Source organism: Lissotriton vulgaris, chromosome 6 (genome assembly GCF_964263255.1).
Source record: "Lissotriton vulgaris chromosome 6, aLisVul1.2, whole genome shotgun sequence".
NCBI classification, from domain to species: Eukaryota; Metazoa; Chordata; class Amphibia; order Caudata; family Salamandridae; genus Lissotriton; species Lissotriton vulgaris.
Genome location: NC_141694.1, coordinates 82,418,625 through 82,440,016, shown reverse-complemented (window position 1 = coordinate 82,440,016; position 21,392 = coordinate 82,418,625). Strand labels below are relative to the sequence as shown.

General features: G+C 48.0%; 1 protein-coding gene across 1 annotated transcript in view; it reads right to left on the bottom strand.

Moving 5' to 3' along the window:
• Positions 1–21,392, bottom strand: part of LOC147706830 (latexin-like) — a 147,819-nt gene that overhangs the window by 11,674 nt on the left and 114,753 nt on the right. The window contains exons 3-4 of the mRNA XM_086925965.1: positions 14,744–14,924; positions 14,327–14,463 (exon numbers count right to left, since the gene is read on the bottom strand). Of these exons, the coding sequence (XP_086782091.1) occupies positions 14,327–14,463; positions 14,744–14,924 (318 nt within the window). The remainder of the gene's footprint in view (positions 1–14,326; positions 14,464–14,743; positions 14,925–21,392) is intronic.

The following is a 21,392-nucleotide window of genomic DNA, read 5'->3' as shown; positions in this document are numbered from 1 at the left end:
TTTGGGGACTGTACTGTGCCAGTGGACGGTTCAAAGTTGCTCCGTTTTGAGGCCTCGAGTGGTGCCTTCTGTGTTTGCCTGCGGGGCTTTGCCTCTTGACTTGTGCTTCACTGATCCCCCTCCTTGATGGCTCTTAAGGTGCTTACTCTCAATGTGAAAGGGCTGAACAATCCGGTTAAGAGGCGGGCGGTGTTATCCTTGTTGGAAAACTCACAAGCGGATATCTGCCTGTTGCAGGAGACCCATTTGCTGGCTAAGGACTGCTCGAGGATGCGTACCCCTAAGTTCCCCACGCAGCTGTTCTCCTCTAGCGCCTCCAAGACGGCGGGGGTGGCAATCTTGTTTTCTAGGGGGTTCAGGGGAGAGGTCGTGTGCAAGGTAGCAGAACAGAAAGGGAGACTCCTAGTGTACAGGATCAAGATGGGGGGTTTGGCACTGACTGTTGGCACCATCTACTGCCCCAATGATCATCAGGACCAATTCTTACACAGGGCTCTGGAGGACGTAGCATCCACCTCTGATAGGCACATAGTGTTGGGGGGTGATTTGAACCTGGTTTTCGACGCGGCGATGGACAGGTCTGTGCAGCGGCGCCACCAGTTGGGTGAGCTTTCGGGCTCGATTCGAACTCGTTTTGAGGAGCTGGATCTGCATGACATGTGGCGCCACCTCCACCCCACCACCCGAGCATACTCTTACTTCTCACATGCCCATAGATCTTATGCGCGACTAGATCATCTCCTTGTGTCGGGCCCAATGCTTCCTTTGGCTTCGAGCGTGGATATGGGGGTCCTCTCTCTTTCTGACCACGCTCCGGTGGAGGGCGCTTTCACTCTGCCCCCGGTGGTTCGGCCGAGAGGGGTCTGGCGGCTCCGGGACACGCTTTTGCACAGGCGGTCGGTGGTGGATCAGATCCGGGCGGCCATTTTGGATTTTCAGACCTTGAATGATACTGGGGATACTTCTCGTGCGACACAGTGGGCAGCCCTGAAGGCGGTGCTCCGAGGCGAGTTTATAGCGATTTCCTCGGCCGAGAATAGGGACCGACAGCTCAAGAGAGATGAGCTTACCCAGCAGGTGAGGGAGCTGGAGCAGGTTCATCATAGGACAGGGGCCCCCAGGGTGTGGAGGTAGCTGAAGGCGGCACGGAGACTCCTGGCGGCCCTTGACACGGACCGGGCGGAGTATGCGATGCTTCGCCTAAAGCACAAATATTACACAGGGGGCGATCGGTGTGGGCGGCTCCTGGCTAACAAGCTTAGGGTGCAACACCAGCAGCACCGAGTGAAGGAACTGGTGGACCCGACCGGTGGTAGGGTCACGGCTGATGAGCAAATAGCAGACGTCTTTCGCAGCTTTTATGCTGACCTCTACACCGGGGAGGCCCCTTCAGCCCGGGCTGAGATGGCCTATCTGGACTCGGTCCCGCTCCCGTCGTTGTCTCAGGATCAGGCTCAGTATCTGGAGCGTGACATCCGCATCGAGGAGGTGATCACGGCGATATCCCGGCTTAAATTGGGCAAGGCCCCGGGTCCGGATGGCTTTATCCCGCTGTTCTATAAAACCTTCTGTCAGGAACTGGCGCCTCTACTGACCCGCCTTTTCAACTCCTTCGCAGAGCCGGGAGCCATCCCCTCCGAATTTCTCCAGGCCACGGTTTCCGTGATTCCGAAGCCGGGTAAGGACAGGTCCGCCTGTGGGTCCTACCGTCCCACTTCGCTGCTGAACACAGATTTGAAAGTGTTCACCAGTATATTAGCTGCACGCCTGGCGTTGCACCTCCCGGGCATGGTTGACTCGGACCAAGCGGGCTTCGTGCCCGGTAGGCAAACAGTAGATAACACAAAGAGGGTGACACACATCCTCGAGAAGGCTTCCAGGATCCCTGGGGAGAGGATGCTCCTGTCCATAGATGCGGAGAAGGCTTTCGACAGGGTGCACTGGCCCTACTTAGAGAAGGTCCTGAGCAAATTCGGGATTGGGGAGAAGTTCCGTCATCTGATATTCAATTGTTACCGGTTCCCTTCTGCGGTAGTCCGGGTGAACGGCGGTAGCTCTCGACCCTTCCCCATTGAGCGGGGTACGAGACAGGGGTGCCCACTCTCCCCTTTGCTCTTTGCCCTGTACATGGAGCCTTTTGCTCAGAGGGTTAGGCAGAACCCCGACATTGTCGGTGTCAAGATGGGTGAATTCCATCATGCGATCAGCCTGTACGCGGATGATGTCATTCTGACGCTGGATGACCCGCGAAGATCGCTGCCGGCCTGTGTAGAGGAACTGAACTTATTCGCCGACGTGGCGGGCTTCAAGGTGAACCTGGGGAAGTCGGCCGCTCTTGACATTTCGCTTACGAACGCCACTAGAGCGGAACTACAGAGGCTTTACCCTCTGAGCTGGTCCAGGGACCGGATCCCGTACTTGGGGATCCTATTGGCGCCCTCCCTCCCGGAGATGGTCACGGCCAATTACGCGGCTCTGGGCGCGAAAATCAGGGAGGAACTGGGCCGGTGGGATAAGGGCACGCTGTTGTTACTGGGCAGGGTGGCCGCGGTGAAGATGACCCTCCTGCCTCAGGTGCTTTACCTCTTCAGAGCGTTACCGCTCCAGCCCCCCGCGGGGTGGCTTGCGGAGACACAGACTGCCATTGCACGGTTCGTATGGCAGGGCCGCAGGCCGAGGATCAAGAGAAGCATCGCTATGCTGTCACCGGAATCCGGGGGGCTGGGGATACCGGACTTGCGGAAATATTTCCAGGCCGCTCAGCTCCGCTATCTAGTGGAATGGAGCCGGTGGGAGTCTGATAAGCACTGGCTGTTCCAGGATCAGGCGGTGGCGGGTAGGACGCTGCAGGAAGTACCATTCTTGAAGCGGGCCCATCGACCCCCCAATCTCTATGCGTCTCTGGTAACGAGGGTCCCGCTCCGGATGTGGGACTCGGTGGCTGCCAGGTGCGAGCTTACCACCTTCCCCTCTCCCTTTACGCCGCTCATTGGCAACCCGGACTTCGGCCCCGGGATGGAGCAGGGCGCTTATGAGCGGTGGCGGGTGGCCCGCTGCTGCACTCTGTATCACTTGTACTGCCCTGAGGGAGTTGTCCCCTTCCAGGACCTGAGGAGGGATTATGGCCTCCCGGAAACGGAACGCATGCGATACATGCAGGTGCGCCACTGGGCATTACAACCCCAAGTGCGCGACGCGGCACACCGGGAAATCACGGCGTATGAGCGTTGGTTAATTACTCGCACTTCGGACGCTAAACTGATCTCAGACCTGTATAAAATGCTGCAGCCCCCCTCCTTTCATATTCACAACCCCGGTCGGGAACGTTGGGAGCGAGAGCTCGGGCGCGTGTTGAGCCATAAAGAATGGGAACACATCTCCTTCCGCGCACGTCACTCGGCCTATCACACGGGTCTTACGGAGACCTTCACTAAAATCTCGACCTACTGGTACCGTACTCCGGAGAAACTGCACGAGATGGACAGGGCAATACCAGGGACGTGCTGGCGCAACTGTGGCAATACTGGTACACTAACACACATACTATGGGAATGTCCCCTGCTGGCTCCTTACTGGGAAGAGGTCTTGGGCGAGGTGGACAAATGCTTTGGGATAGAACTGCCTAGATTCCCGGCCTATGTTCTGCTAGGGTTGCCGAATGGGCTGATGTATCCCCTTAGATCTAAGAGAGGTAGACAGATCGCGATTGCGCTGGGGTCAGCGGTGCAGAATATTCTCATACACTGGCGCACTACCACACTTCCCTCTGTAGTTGGTTGGCTGCACAGATTATGGCATGTCCTTGGAATGGAGAAGATGTCCTTAGTAGCCTTGGGGGATACTGATACCTTTGAGGAACTGTGGGAGCCCTTTCACAGCCTGTTATGCTCCGAGTTTCGGGAGATCACCTGCCCTAGATACCTTAGGTTGTTAAGGCTGACGCCGCCACCGGACCCGCCTGCTTGATTGGGTGGGGTCGGTACTGTATAGCGGGGATTTTCGGAGAGTTGCATATAGCGGAGTCTGTAGATATGGGCACAGTACAGGGGGTGGGTTGGGGTTAGGTAGTTGGGGGTTCTGTTTGGTTAGGTAGGTTTTTGGAGCGGGGTTGCTTCTCCTCCCTTCACCCCTCCTTTTTTCCCTTCCCCTCTTCCCCTCCCCCCTTTTTCTTTTCCTTTTCTCTTTCGTTCTCTCTTGGTCCCCCCCCCCCCCCTGATTTTCTCTCCTCCCCCCACATCCAGTCCCTCCCTCCCTTTCTCCCCCCCCCCCCCCCCCTCCCAAGTTGTTTGTATGTGACCACAGGCGCGAAAGCTATGCTCCCGAGTCGGATGGAGCCTCTTGCAAAACTGTAACTGCATTGCTGTACTTGCTGTATAATGCGCATTGATGTGCGGTTCCTGTGGTTTACTTGTTCCTTGCCCCTTTGTGTCCTACCCCACCCTGCTTCAATAAAATACTTTAAACCTAACTAAGCTAGCCACATGACAATACTTAGTGAAGGTGTGTGGGGTTTTATTTTTTTCCCCTCAGAGTTTTATATAGCGCGAACTTGACCCAAAGGTATCAGGTATCAGAACGCTTTACATGAGCACCAGTTACGTTACACAAGGACACATTAATTTTTGTTAGGTACGGGGAGATGACATGATCTGCCTAGAATCACAGGATGTTGAGCGTCATTGCCGAGACTCCAACCTGGTTCCCCAGATTTTAGATCAAGCTCACCCTAGCCCATTAGCTGCTTTGCATATGTCAGCTAAAAGAATGTTGCACAGGAAAGCCATGTTTCTGCCTTCTTGTGTGTATTGTGCACCCTGGGAATATCAGGCAGAGCCGTTTTAGCTTTATGATAGCAAATTCCGATACATTTGACTATCCACATGGCAAGGTCTCCTTCGAGAGGGATTAGCCCTTATGGGGTTTAGAAAAGGCTATGCACAACTGGGCAGTTTTCCGAAGGGTTTAATCCTGTTGATGAACTTCATGAGAGCCCATTGACATATAGAAAGTGAAGGGCTTTTACCACTACTGAGTCTGACTTAGGGAAGAAGACTAGGGGCTCTATGGTTTTATTGTGGTGAAAAAGGGAATCCACTTTGTGAATTAACTTTTAATGAGCCCTGAATAACAATGTATCTTTGAAAAACTTAAGAAGGGTTCCTTTAGCATGGGGACTCGCTAACAAATTTAAGAGATGTCATGGTGAAAAGAAAAGCTACCTTCCAGGACAGGCACTGGAGAGGGCAAGAGTGAAAAAAGGGGCGGAGGGGTCCATGAGTCTGGTGGGAACTATATTGATGTTCCAGACCAGTGCTGGGGAACTCTGGGAAGGAGGACTCTTTTAAGGTCCTTTATGAAGGCTTTAATTACTGGTATGTGAAAAAGGGAGGAGTGTTCCCTGTTTTGTATGCAAGCGGATATGGCTGCAAAATTGAAACGTTTTGAATTGTAACCAAGATCAGCCTTTGCAACTGAATTAAATACCACACAATATTCCTTCCCGTAGGTTTTTGGGGATCCAAGTATTTGAGGTTGCAATAATGGGCAAATCTCTTCCACTTTGCTGAAAGCAGACGTGTGTTAGGCCTGTTGGACTAACATAAGTTGTTCATGCAACCTTGTGAAAGACATAGGTAATCGAACAAAACAAAGGCTATTTTTCTAAATGATACTAAGCTTGAGAGCACTAACACATATCCATACCTAGGGATAGTAATCGATCATAAAATTACCTGGAAACCGGCCATTGAGTCCAGGAAACTCCTCTTCCTGAGAGCTACTGTTGCTCTGGTAAATTTCTCTTGAAGGTTGGGAAGAAGGCCCCCCGTCGAACTTATAGAGATTTATAATGCCAGATGTCTAACAGTTGCAACCTATGTGGTGGGAGTGTGGGGCTATGAAAACATAGATGCCCTACAAAAGGTCAAAAACTGTTTTCTAAGATATCTTCTTGCTGTTCCCCAGGGTGCCTCGACCTTTTCGTGCCACTTGGAATTGGGTCTTTCTCATCTGACAGATATTGTCAAAATAGAACCACTTCTTTTGTGGCACCGTATCTGGTCATCAAATAAAACCACCCTTTGTCAAGGGTTTATCCAGGATTGTATTTCTTTGGAAAATGCATGCAAGATTGGGTGGATACGTTATATTAAAGCTTTTTGTATGATCTAGGCTTGGGACAATATTTTTATTCACCCAGCTCAATTCTAGAGGTATCAAGAAAAGCATTTCAAGCGCAGTGTTGAACACATCTGGAAGAACTGCGTCTGGCTAAAGAGGCCAGTAAATCATCTGTCCAACACATCCTGTCCATACAAACCACTCTGACTATTCAACCCTACTTAACATTAAACATTACCAGCTATGAAAGATTCCTGCCGATTCGGTTTAGGCTAAACTCTTTCCATCGTTTAGTTACCTTCCCAAAAACAAATAACTGGGCAACAGCACTACCACCCTGTCCATGCAACGATCTCTCTACTCAGGCCACTATCCATACAATCCTATTTTGTAAGTTCTACAGTGAACCTAGAAGGCTTTGGCTCATCCCGGTTTTAAAATCTATGGGCATTCGAAGATGCCGCCCTGCATTGCTCTCTTTGCAGTTTTTGGAAGAGGAATGTATAACGAAAGTTATAATTACATTTCTGAAGTTTATTGTTCGGCACAAGCCAAATTTAGAGTAGTCTATGACTTCTTTGTCCGGGATCTTTGCTTTTTCTACCTAATTGTGCAAGACGTCCTTATTATACTGTTTTTTAATAATGATTGAATAATTTTGTATTCTATGAACAGTTAAAATATCTAAATGAATTTTATCATATACTAGTTTTTAAAGATATGGATATTTTTATAATTACTGAAATGAGGGAAAAGTACCTCTGAAATGTACTTTTATGGTTTTGTACACGAAGAAAACCGAATAAAGTAAATTTTGATTTGGTTTGATTGTGATGAAAAAGGGAATCCACTTTGTGAATTAACTTTTAATGAGTCCTGAGTAACAATCTATCTTTGAAAAACTTAAGAAGGGTTCCTTTAGCATCGGGACTCGCTAACAAATTTAAGAGATGTCATGGTGAAAAGAAAAGCTACCTTCCAGGACAGGCACTGGAGAGGGCAAGAGTGAAAAAAGGGGCGGAGGGGTCCATGAGTCTGGTGAGAACTATATTGAGGTTCCAGACCAGTGCTGGGGAACTCTGGGAAGGAGGACTCTTTTAAAGTCCTTTGTGAAGGCTTTAATTAATGGTATGTGAAAAAGGGAGGAGTGTTCCCTGTTTTGTATGCAAGCGGATATGGCTGCAAAATTGAAACGTATTGAATTGTAACCAAGATCAGACTTTGCAACTGAATTAAGTACCACACAATATTCCTTCCCGTAGGTTTTTGGGGATCCAAGTATTTGAGGTTGCAATAATGGACAAATCTCTTCCACTTTGCTGAAAGCAGACGTGTGTTAGGCCTGTAGGACTAACGTAAGTTGTTCATGCAACCTTGTGAAAGACATAGATAATCGAACTCTAGGACATCAGGTGCCAAACTGATCGATTGAGCTGTTTGAGTCTGGAGGTCTGATTTGGCCTGGACTCCTGGTGATAAGGTCCTGCTTCACATGGAGGTTGATTGACATCTGTGGAAGCGCGGAGTACCTGATTGTCTGGTTCAGGTGTGCTCTACGAGGATGAGAGCCCAAGAGAAACACAAATGAAAGGAGTGGGAGAGGCCGCAAAGCAAAACCAAAGATCCCTGACAAGTTAACCACTCGTGAATTGCCTAGGACTTTGGGTGCCTGAATAGGATATTTGGCCATTTCGCGTTTTCGTGGTAGTAAATTTGTCTGTGTGTGGCATGCCCCAGGACCGGAATTAGTGGAAAAGGACTTGCAGGTGGAGTTCCAACTCATGGACATGTTGAAGTACCCGGCTGAGTAGGTCGGCCAGGTTGTTGTCCATCCTTGGAAAGTACTCTGCCATGAAGCGAATGGGGTGGCGGAGCAACTAATGCAATTTCTTCTGAGCCAATAGTCATGGCGGAGTGAGCGCCACCTTGTTTCTGGAGGTATTACATGGCTGGCACGTTGTCTGTTTTGATTAGTACTTTCTTGCCCTGAATGATAGGTAGGAAGGCTTTGAGATCCAAATGTTTGCCAACGAGCTTGAGGTAGTTGGTATGGTGTCCCTGATGCTGAGGAGCCCACACAGCTTGTATGGTTCTGTGGTCCAGATGCGTTCCCTAGCTGGCATGAGAAACGTTGTTGGTGATGGCGACTTGTGAATCAGGGTCTAGAAAGGGCCCGCCCTGCCACAGATTGTTGCTGTTTCACCACTTCAAAGAGCAATGCTCGCTGGTGCTTACCAACACTGGATCTGCCCTCTGATACTCCGCTTCTGACCATGGAGTCAAGGCATTCCTGTAGCTGACGCCTGTGGAGGTGGGTGTGGGGTACTATTGCTAGGCAAAAAGCCATGATTCCCAATAGGCGAATATAAATTCTGACTGAAAGCAGACTATTTGGCTGAAAAGGAGTTACAAGCCACCGGAAGGCCAGCACTCTCGATCAATTGGAATAGGCTTTGCTTGTAACTGGGTTTAGTATTGCAATTCAAAAGTCAGGAGTTGGAGGGGCTGAAGATGGGTTTTGGTGGCACTTACAGTGAGCCCAGGGGTATGTAGGAGGGAGATGACTGCCTGGGTATCTGCTAGGCACTGGTGCTTGCGTGCGCTCTTGATAAGCTAATTGTCGAGGTAGGGGAAAACTGGGATCCCTTCTTCCTCTGGTGGGTGGCACTACCACTAGGCACTTTGTGAAGACCCTTGGAGCAGTGGTGCCACAGAAGGGTAGCACTTTGAATTGACAGGGATGTCCAATACCCATGAAGGGGAGGTAGAACCAGTGGGTGGGTGGATGGGCATGTGGAAGTAGGGGTGAGCAGCCTTTACAACGAGGGCATTACCACGTGCTGCCATTACTACGCTGCTTTTACAACACAAGTCGTTACGACGACGTGCGCTGGAGGGCGCTGTTGGATAGGGAATAGTTTAATTTTCTATTCCAACACCTTCCCTACTGTAACGTGGGCTGGAGTTGGAATAGAAAATTAAACCATTCCACTATCCAGCGCTTACAATGCAAGTCGTTGTAATGACTTGCGTTGTAATGGCACGCGTGGTAATAGCCCGCGTTGTAGTGTCATACAACCGGAAGTAGGTGTCCATGATGGCTTGTGTTGTCATATAATCACCTTGTGGAAGCTGAGGGATAACATTCTCCAGTGTTTCTACATGGAAATATTCGGAGAGGATGTAGCATTTTACGGGCCTGAGGTCTAGAATGGTGCTGAGAGAGCCGATCTTCATGGGTATGAAGAAGTAAAGAAAGGAACGTGCCTTTCTCTACTGGTGAGGATGCTCTGGCTCCATGGTCCTTTTAAGGACGAGCGCTAGTACCTCTCTCTTGAGACAGGTGAGATGGTCACTGCGGAGGGTGCAGGGTCTGATGTTGGCAGGGTGTGTGAGAAGTTAAAGGCAGTACCCATGGTGAACCACCGCTGACTTCCACTTGTCTGATGTGATTTCCTGACAACAAGTAAACAAATCCTGCAGTCTCCCCCTGAGAGATGTTGTGTTATCGGGGGTGCGGGGAATGAAACGGCTTCAGAGCATGCCCTGTATTGTTGCCTGGGAAAGGATCTCCTAGGTGATGGAGTCTGAATGACATCCATGAATATTGCACTATTAGTGTCCTTTTTCATTTTCATCTGATCAATCTGTGGGCCAAACAGACGTTTTCCATCAAAGGGCAATTTCAAAAGATTTTTCTCGACCGCTGGCTTGAAGCCTAGAATACTGAGCCAGGCATATCGTCTGAGGAGGAGACAGTTTTCCCTTTGTGACTATCTCTTCCCCCTTCTTTTTTTAATTCCTCTGGGAGATGCCTGACTAGATCTTGCATCTCATCCCTGTCATAGCAGGAAGGGGGCTGGCGGAGCTGGCTACCTTCCAGTGGGTAGTGGCCCCTAAAGTTACCTTCTTACACGCACCGTCCTGCCTCTTGCCCTTATTATTAGACAGGGGAGCATCACTGGTGGCCTGAACAGAAGTCCGCGTGCGTGCTGTATGGGCAACAAGGAAGTATTGTGGGAAATGTCCTTTGATGTAGGCCAGGTCATTGGGAGAAGGTTTTTTACACCCTATTTCTATTTTCTATTTTTCTATTTTGGGGGTTTTGTAAAGCGCTTGGTGACGCACAGCGGCGTGTCCCCGCGCTGAGGAGCTGATATTTACTGGAGATTACACATGCAAAACACCTTACTGTGTGAATAGTACAGTCTTGAGCTTGGCTCTAAAGAGTGATTCTGATGGTTCTAATCGCAACGCCAAGGGTAGCTTATTCCATCTGGAAGCAGCAAGGTGCCTAAAGGATCTTCCGCCCATCCGAGCTCTGGACACCCTAGGAATAACTAGGAGTCCTGAGCCGGAAGATCTCAGGGAGCGGGACGGCTCGTAGGGTGTCAATAGTCCTCTCAACGGGAGAGGAGACCTCCCATTGATAATCCGGTGGCACGTACATAGTGCCTTGAATTCTACTCTGCTTCTGATCGGAAGCCAGTGCAAAGACCGGAGGGCCGCTTTGGATGCAGCTCTTCTGGGTAATCTGAGCACTAGTCGGGCAGCGGCATTCTGTAGAACCTGTAGGCGGCTCAGATTCTTCTCCAGGGTCCCTAAGTAGAGAAGATTGCCATAGTCAATCTTTGACGTGACCAGTGCATGTACCAGTGTTTGACGGGCTCTGATAGGTAAGAACTTCAATACCTTTCTAAGACTTTTGAGAGTCCCGAAACAAGATCCAACCACCTGATTGATCTGGGGGCCAAAGGTAAGGTCGGAGTCGAACCAGATACCCAAGTTCTTTGCTTTCTGGCAAGGAGTGGGTGTTGGACCTAAGCAAGGCGGCCACCATGCCGACGCCCACTCCGATTGGCCTCCCCCCACTACCAGCACATCGCTCTTGCCTCCGTTGAGCTTGAGGCAATTGGCGGACATCCAGGCAGCAAGATCTTGCATGCAAGCTCTGAAAATGTCCGCCGAGAGACCGGGCGCGCGCGACAGGGAGATGACCAGCTGCGTGTCGTCGGCATAAGACACCATTCGAAGGCCGTAACTCTCTACTAAGGTGGCAATCGGGGCAACATAAATATTAAAAAGCGTCGGGCTCAGGGACGAGCCCTGCGGCACCCCCTGATCCAAAGAAATTTGCTCCGAGTAATGATCACCTTGTCTCACTTGGAAGCCACGGCCTGTAAGAAATGAATAATTCCACTTCAGCGCTGCCCCTCTCACCCCGCCTTTGTTCAGACACTGTAGCAAGATGGTGTGCTACAATGTCGAACGCCGCTCTGAGGTCTAAGAGGATTAGGGCCATGGTTTGTCCCTCATCAGCACCTTGTCTAAGGGTTTCGGTAGCCCTAAGAAGGGCAGACTCCGTGGAATGACGGGGCCGAAACCCAAATTGGGTGGGATGAAGAAGGCTGTTTTCCTCCACAAATTTCATTATCTGTTTATTTACCACCTTCTCTGCTACCTTAGAGAAATAAGGCAGTAAGGAGATGGGGCGAAGGTTGTCTAGCTTCTCACAGCTGATGTTGGGCTTCTTGCGGAGGGGAAGCACCACAGCCTGTTTCCAGTCCTCTGGTATGGAGCTGGAGCGGAAGGAGATATCCAGCAGGTGTCTAATGTAAGGTTCGAGTGTTTCCAGACTGTCTCCCAACCTTTTTGGGGAGGCAGGATCTCGAGGAGAGCCAGATTTGACAGATCTGCATATTTTAACTAAATCCACCGATGAAGGGGTGGTGAAGTCAAGTAACAGATTTTGATCGGCTACCTCTCTTGAGGAGTCTGCTGGCACTTCCGCTGCTGGTGGTATATCAGGAAAAGCAGAGTAAATCTTGGACACTTTATCCCCGAAGTAGTTGGCAATGCGATTGCATGCTGCTACTGAGTGATCTTCGTCTTGAGTGGAGGTTTTTGGGGTGGCCAGGGATTTGTATATGCTGAACAGTTCCCTGGCAGAGTTCTCTGCCTCTTGGATTCTGTCAGCATAGTATGTGGCCTTCTCTGTCCGGATCTTATTGTGATAGGTACGTCTCTTTACGAGATAGGCCTCTTTCATCCGGTCATCATATGCCACTCTCCACTGTCTTTCTGCACGTTTGCAGTCTCTTTTGGTGCAACGCAGCGCCTCGCTAACCCAGGGAGCTGTTCTTTGTCTGTGGACATCTTTTGTTGGCCGGCCCAATGGGGCTGTGCAGTCCAGAGCAGACGTGATGCGGTCATTGAGCAGTTTATTTGCTGTCGCCACGTCATCGCCTCCTGGGGGTCCTTCCGCAGTAAGAGCCTTATTGAACTCTTGCAGGGAGAATCTTGCCCACCCTGGCCTTGATGGGCTTCTTAAAGGTGTCGGGGTTGATTGTAGCATGCCCATTATTACCAGGAGGTACTGGGCAGTTTTCTCTGACCTAGAAAGTTTTTATATAAGAAAATTGTCTTCCTCATGAAGGACATGCATATCTACTTTGTGAAAAGCAGCCCCTCGTTGGATCACCTCATGGTATGCCATGATGTCCTCCTGGGGACCGAATAATGGTCCAGTTCTGGATTCCCCCAGGGGATCGACATTGTCGTCATCTCAAGGTTCATATGTGAGTACTTGGTTGAATGGTGTTGAAAGGTTGGCAGAGCTGAAGGAGCAGCCTTTCCAATTGGAGGAGTGGGGTGACCCCTCTGGTAAGTGAAAATACAAACAAGGTGGTTACATGGGAGGTGGTGATGGCAAAGGTGGAGGAAGTGAAATATAGGGGAGAGGACTGGTGCCCCTGGCCTGGGGTTACTTAGGTTTAGAAGCTTGAGAATGCTCCAAAGCCAACTGTTGCTCAAAGATTCAAATCATTTTCCGGGGCAACGCTTTAAATATTTTTTTAGAGGGAGCTTTGCAGACATTTTCCCTGTTAGGGGATAGGTGAACTGTTGCCTGTGCCTTACATCCAGCAACTCCTGCAGTTTTTGTAGGATAGGTTGCTCAGATGTATCGGAGCCCACAGTTGATGGAATTCTTGATGTTGATGGTGACTTCGGCCCGATGGTGGCCTCAGAGTCAATGGTCACTTTGGGATTGAAGTTAACCTCAATGCCATCTTTAAATCTTTAAGGGTGTCTTCAGATTAGAAGGTCCTTGTGGCTTGTTCAGGATTTTGGGTCTTGATGGCTGAAGAGGAATGATGCCTTTGATCGGTGAAGACTGGAAACCAAGGTCCAAAAGGCTGCATTGTGGTCTGGGGTCTCGATGCCTGACCCTTTAGTTGGTGCTGCTGTTCCACTGTGAGAGCACTCCACAGAGGCCTGGTGTGGGTGGTGGTGCAGAGCATACTCACAACCCCTGTGGAAGTGTTGGTTTGAGTGTTTGAGAGACAGAGGTTGTTGAGGTGAGGGAAAAGTACTGTTCTTCTTCTTCCTGGTCTGAATCGGAGAAAAAGACTGCCTCTGGGCACTGGGGTGGCTGATGGGGACGGAATGCCAGAGGGGCTGGCATCCTCACCTTCTCGATGTCCAGCAGGGCCTTTTCTCCAAAGCTGTTGGTATCATTTGAGGCTTGCTGCTGGACTTTCTGGTGTGCCCATCTTCTTTCTCGTTAATTCTGGAAGGTCTTCTTAGAGTGGAAGGCCGACATGTGGTGTCGCTGTCGCCATGCTCAAAGGAGAGGCAGAGGTTACACACTTTGTGGTGACTGGACCAACTATTTCTGACATGTCACCGGGAACAGCATTGAAAATTAATCTGTTCCATCACTCTGAGTGCATTCCCTGCTGAGGAATCACTGAAAGCACGGTTGCACATCCCAGAGGTTGGGCCGAAGCGCTACTGTTGCGAGTCAGTGGCTAAGTCATTCTCCAGAGGCTGTCATCCAGAAGAATCCGGATGACAAAGGCTTTACCCGAGGATCGGAATAACATTTTACATTGTGGGTGCAGCAGAATAGTGAAGAAGGTGTCAGAAAAATGAGCCCCATCCAAACCCAATAGTAGAAAAAGAAAATCCAGCATGGAGTCGGTACCCATGAGCATTGCAAACGTAGGGAGAACTCACAGTGCCTCACATGACTCAAAAGACTTCTTTTGAAGAAAAACACTTTGCAAATGTCCAAATGCAAAACTTGATTTCAGGACTATATCCACAGCAACACACATTACGAACATGTATTTCCACATAGTAAAGCTATTACAGAATTATGGTTACACACTGAACAAGTTATGCACTAGGCAGGGTTACATACCACTTGCTGGACACTTTGAACTTGTATCATGTTATACTTTGTTTCCTCTGTCGCGTTCTGCCATACTATGTAACCACATGCTATCTGGGCAAGATTTCGAATGGGCTCCATCTCTGGGGACATGTTGCCGAAGTCGTCTAGGGAAAAAAAAAGCTCAATTCTACTTGATTCTGGGTAAATAAGCAGTAGAAATAATTCTAGTAAACTGGCCTACTTGCAATGACCACAGTGAATAAGAATATATATGAATATATACTGATTAGGTTATAGCTCTGCCTTTGTTTTGCCTTAGACGGTTTTCACTAGAACCTAATGTGGCAGAAAATTGGGGGCAATCAATAGGACATTTCCAAATTATTTATCATTTAGGATAAATGTGTCCTCATCAAACTGGTGCAAACAAAGCTACCCGTTTACCTGGGATCTTCCCTGCCTCCAGCGGCTTCTCCAGGCTCCTCATTTTGGTGTAAAATGCATTGTCTGCATCAAGAGTGTCCTTACTGAGTTCTTGGTCGAGAATGTAGGTTATTTCAGGAGCACTTTGTGGACTGAGGAGATATAGGATTTCAGCAGTGCAGTTTGCAACCGTGTTTTCACTCTGCCCAAAGAAAAATATAACATGAGAAATAAGGCAGCGGGATAAAGCAGAAACATTTAGGCAAAGACAAAGTGAAGTAGTGTGGCTCACTGGTTAGAGGCGGCAGACCCGAGAGCAGAGGACGGCCCGGGACCAGGGTTCGATTCCCGGCGCTGCAGGTTTCTGGACCAGGGTCAGCGGACTCGATAATTCTCTCGCCTCGGTGCCCACTCTGATCAGCGATCACACTCGGCAACTCTGGGCATTAGCTTGCCTCATCTTCACTAACGGCCCCACCAGACCGCCGGGGATGCCTGGTCTCACCCTGGAGATACCCATTAAGGGACCATCTCTCAGGGAAGCCAGGAAGGGTTTCGCAGCAGTCGAAGCGCCTTGGGACCCTACGGGTAAGTAGTGCGCTATATAAATGCCAATACATTTACATTTACATTTACAATGTAAAAATCATGTTTAGACTCACAGGACTGTTCAACTATTGAGGGTGGTTCTATGTATCACCCAAGAACCTTGGAGGTGAACTAGAATTGTGCAGTAGGCAGCTTGAGATGGAAATGTGTAGACAGTGCTTCCTTGTGTTTTAAAGCAGTGGCACAGGGCTGCAGTTAGAGGTCTAATGTGTATACATGAAGTTAGCAGCCGGTTTGTGATAGAGGGCACCAAGCAAGGGTGTAAAGGTTATTCACAATGGGTAAGGCAATACAAAGGCAGTGGCAAGGAGCAACACTACCACCAAATACGCCAGAAAGGGATGTGGCATACATGGACAAGCAAGGTCATGCAAAAGGTCGATTGCCTGGGAGTTATAAGAAAGAGAAATTGAGGCCACTCATAGCAGGGAGTAATGTACACTCTTTCCAGTACATGGATTAGAAAACCTGAATTTACCCACACAATACATTCCATAATGACGAAACACAAGGTCCAAAATCAATTTGGTGCAATCAAAGTAAAAAAGGACTACAATATCTGGATTGCACAGGGTTATCAAATTAAAGCCCTGGACTTAGCATATGGTACTTTACCGCCAGAGAGTTAGGTGATGGCCCTGTAAACGAGGGCTACATAACACGAAACCAATCTATTTCCATGTAGGTAAGGACCCGTGATAGGGAGAAGGCAGACTTCACAATTAGGGCCAAGATTGTCCATGCTGATGAAAAACTGCTCAGCTCACTTACAATTCTTGGAGCTTTATTACTGTGTGTGCATATAGATATGCAGAGATAAAGATACAAAATAATAGTGGGAAACCTGGATATACCTACAGAGAACCCCACAACTCCCTCATTGTTCATTTCTGGTGGTTGCTCTTTCACATCCAAATCAGAAGAGGAGAGAAGCAATGAGGTATTTTCACCAACTCACCAGGAAAAATCTATATCGGAGGTCTTCAAACTTCATTTTTTCTTTGAGCACACCATCCCCTTCAATACGATCCCCCTTTTGCCCTTCCCTGAAAATCTTTAAGCCCAGGAGGGGCAGGGCTAAGAGCAGGGGGTAGTAATTATGAGATCATTTCAGGGGTACTTTTTCTATAGCTCAAAATCCATATTAAATGAGAAACTAATGAAACAACAAATGTATCAAAAAAACTGAAACTGGCCCAAAAAATCACTGCTCCCCACAATTGGGTAATGTGAGCCCCTCACACTCCTGGGACCCAATGCAAATGCACCTGATGCACTAATGATAGCAGCAGCTTTGAGCAGCAGGCAGTCATGGTACCTCCTTCACCCTTCCCCCACCATTCCTGGTCATCTCTCCAATCTTGAAAAGAGAATAAAAAAAGGCCCATTTACCCAGTCAGCAAGGGTTCCCTCAGCCCTAATGTTCGCAAAGAAAATGAGCCATGTGAACTATTTGACCAGTACGCGTGCACAGCTGTTGTCTCACACGCGTACACCCATCCTATCCCGCATCGCTAAGCTAGGCGGCGACAATAGATCTCGCTTCCGCAAGCAGCACATGGCGCTGCATCGCTAGGCGAGACCTAAAAAGCAAGCCCTCCCACATCTAATCTCCAACCTCAGAGCATCTCTCTGAGGAAGCTGTTCCTGTCCATTTGTAAATTCAAAATATTATCGCCCACATGGTGCAGTCTCCTCCTCTCTTTGACGGTATCCATGGATCAACTTTTCTTCTTTCTCCAGTGCCATTACTTTGAGGTACCTTGGAATTGAACTATCAGGGCTGTGAATCTGAATGCGACCCTGCTGTCCTCTTCTTTACAACCCTCTTGATTCACCTGCATGGACATGTGTATGTAATCTGAAGTTGACGATGATGGGATCCATGGGGAGCGCTCATGTTTTTTCAATTTTACAAAAATAGATCTTTTTGTTTAAAAAAACCACCGCACCTGGACAGTTAATGCTGACTTTGAGGTGACTCTGGCTGAAAATTAACTGTGTATTGTGTTTCCTGTGCTGTGAAGCTGAGAGAGGGACTAAGCGTTAAAAAAACATGTCTTGCCAAAGTGCATTCTTGTTAAAAAGTTAGTAAATATGTACAATTGCTAATTCACCAAATGAAATGGCTGCTTTTGAAGCTGTATAGTCTTTAACTGATGGGGTCACTTGAGGCTTCATGCTGCAGATATATTCTCTTTGAGATGTATTATAAGTTGGTTATCAGATGAGTTCTGCACCCCATCTTCTTAATGGCCACTTGTATAAATGTTTGCACTAGGTACAGTCTGATTACCTATTGCTAAAATATGTATTTTGGAAGCAATTCTTTTATCTTAAATACTAAATCATTTTGCGGAAGCCTCTTATACTGTGTGTAATACGGATTTAAAATGACTTTCACAGTGCTTTCGGTCGAAAGCTGGGACCTCGTAGCGCTATAAATACACAAGTCACTGTTCCTCACTGAACTCCTGTGTGGCCATAACCGGTCTAATGACTCATTACCCAAAATATTTTGTCATAATCATACAAAAGTTACAATCAAAGAAGTGTAGACTATATATCTTAATAAATATAGGATGAAAATATCACATTGGTATAATCTGGTGAATCATACAATTACAATCTTTAAACAAGTTGTAAGTATAATCTAGGTTGTAAGCCCTGCACAAATGCTATATGTTTTTCTCCAATATTTTCAACTTGTATTGACTAGTAACATATCATAAAGGAAAATATAGGTCTACAATACTTAACTACACTTATGCATACCGGGATGAGACATACATCTTCAAGGCACATAGATATGGTGTTAAGAATACAAAACATATACTTACCTAAATGACATTCTGGAAGCATGATATTTTGTGCGTGATATTCTGAAATGCAACTCTCTTCTCCTTATTACCATACAGCATAACAAAGCTCAACTCTTGCACATCTTCTTTTATTCTACTATGACCCTTAATTTCATGTACCTCTTTTCCTACAAGGTCAGCACCTTTAACCCCTTCGCCGCGGTGCGAATTTCGCTGCGGTGCAAATTTCACCGCGGTGTGGGAGGGGGGGCGGGCGTGGCGCCGCGGTGCTCATGACGGCTCCCGGCCGTCATGAATCACGGTAGGCGTGTGCTTATGAGGGCCTGGAGCCGTCAGAACTCCACCCACTGATTAATCCCCCCGCCTGTTCAGGCGCGTGGGCAGAACGGCAACGTTCTGACAGCTCCAGGCCGTCATGAGCAAACGCCTACGTGACTCATGACAGCCTGGAGCCGTCATAAGCACCGAAGTGGTTAATCACCACTATTTAGAGCTACCAAATTAACTCACAATACTCACTCAGTACTATCCAACTAGGATTGACGTGGTAGCACAACTAAGCAGAGCCAGCTTTTTTAATTGAAGAGGAAATAAAACTAGTAAACTTGGCTATTTCTGATTAAATACCACTTCTGTCTGTGCTCTTAGCGGACATTTCTATTCTTGAACAGCTAGTAAGTACCCCATATGTTTTGAAGAACATTTTTATGCATGCCCTGATCCTGCTCTTTCTCTATTTAATGGTTCATTAATCCAGGGCTCTGTTCCCCGAGCCTTTGAAGAAGCAATAGTAGTTCCACTAATTAACCTCTTGGATGCTAATGACAAGGGTAACTCGTCATGCCCCTCCCATTCATTTCAATGGAAATCTCATTATATAGCCTAAGAGCCCTTAGCAGCCAAGTGGTTAAGAAAATAGGTGCAGCTCTACTTGTCCTTTCTATCATCCCATCTCATTGCTTCCCTTTTGGCTAAGGTACTTGAAGCCCATGTTGCCACGTTGTTAACTCCCCTGCTCTTTTGTCGAACAGTCCCAGTTTCTCAACTCTCATCAACGGGCTAAAACACCTACCAACGCTGTGAAGGGAACGGCTGCCTTCACTGCTAACATCACTCCTGGCTTCTTCCTATGCCGTGAGGGGAACGGCTGGCCCTAACGCCCACACGCCGCTCTGCCCGGGGAAGCTGGTGACTACATCTCCCAGCAGGCATTGAGCAGCGCAACCAGAGGGCATCACCAGAAGGCGCCAGAGGCCTTTAAAAACAGCCCGGCCCTCACACAGCGCGGGACGCGTGTGGGCGTGCCCGGGCCAAGGGCGGGTCCGTCCTGCGCCCGTCATCGCCTTTGAAATCAGCCTGTGCGGCCCTCGGAGCAGGTACTGGAAGCCCTGGGAACCATTTGTTTTACATTTATGTAGTTACAGGACTTAGGAGTGCACGGCTTCCTATATCTTTATGTGGCCTTGAGGATTATGGAAGTGCCTCTACTGACTATATATTTATAACAAGCAGTGACTTCGCTAATTGTTTATTAGCTGTGAATACAGGACTTCTGTCACCGCATTCAGTATAAGTTTTTAATCATGCACCTGAGGAAAATGTTAAACTTGCCAATTGCACTGATTACAGTAACCCCATTTGTACCATGTAAATTTCATATTTCACTAGTCACTTTCTTGCCGCTAGAGAACTTGCTCTCTTTTATTATAATCTTTTTTGCACCTTGTACATTTTATATTGCACTAGTCACTTTCTTGCCGCTAGAGAATCTGCATTAAATCAGGGAGTGGACATTACCATTCTAATAATTTACAAGGGGCAAACAAAATGAGTATGAAGAAATTAATTCCAGGGAAAAGTGTGGTAGGAACTCTAGACGCCTTCTTGTTGAGGGCGGAATCTGTCCTCATTAACGAAATTAAATTAACAGAGCGCAGGCTATCATTGAAACCCTCTACCTCACAAAGCAGGCTTTCCCTTACTCCTGCCTTGCCTGCTGCTCTCTTGTCCCAAATAAGGATAAGCACTTACTGCAGAGGAGTCATTCTCCACCTGTTGACACTAACACCAAATATTTCAGTCTCGACCATATCCTTGGACTAGGAACTTAGCCCTGTTAAGTGCAAATTGAGACCTAGAGGGCAGAAAGCTAAACAAAATCTAACCGTCCTATTAATTCCCCTGCTGCAAAAAGGAAGGATGGGGGCTCTACGAAGCAAAAGAAACCTGTAATGGCCACCCCGGTGAGGACTGAGACATATGTCTTTCCCTTAGGAGTTGGTATTGAGGGATATTCGACCACTCTGAACCAGAATAGGATAGAGCCAGAGTATACCAGAGGGGAATTTTGGGGGAAGGTTAGAAATTATGCTGAATACCATAATTGTCCCGATTCTTCAAAAAATAAGTAAAGTTGAAGATAGGCTGGCCAATATAGAAAGGTTAATGGTGAACACTCCCCCGGACACTCCGACAGTAGGTTCATACATACCGGACACCCAAGTGGTTAGATAAGCGGCACGAGCAGGACGGGAAGGAGGTGGGGCTCCCAGTAACAGGCTATTAGTGAATAGCAAGGCGCCAAACAAAAATAGTTAATTAAGTCCGAAGCTTCCCAGCTCGGACACTTTAGTCCCTACACAGCAACCACCATCAAGCATTGGGCCCCCTATGCCTCAGAGGGACATGAGACAAGAGGCTAGGTATCCTCAGGCGTCGATCCTACGTACTATTGACCTTCCACCAGAATCCACCCCATATGTAGTGATCCTGACGAGTGTTCCTGCTCTCCCCTGGGGGAAGAGTGAAGATTATGGGCAGCTACTAAACAAAATAAAAAATTGGTTTACACATAATACCACGGTGGGTGCTCCTAATTATAATAACATCCTTATAGCTCGAAGGGTAAATTGGATAGGGAGCTCACGCAAACAGGGGTTGGGTGAATGTATTATTATAAATGTTAACAATCCCTATACTGCAGGACGTATATTCTCTAGGGATTGCAGTCTCGCCCCCTTAGCGGGCTCAGTCATTAAGCTACTTCCCTTGGGCTACTTTTATAGGCCACCTCTAAATAGGGACATGATTGCAGATGGCCAAGGCGTATCTCTTTCCAGGGGTGCTTTCACAAGACCAGACCCTAGCTATCACTTTATTCCCTGGGGACAAACCCCGCTAATCGAGGGTAGGGAATCTGGCAATGGCCATAGGTTGGATCCAAATAACAGATTTGCTGC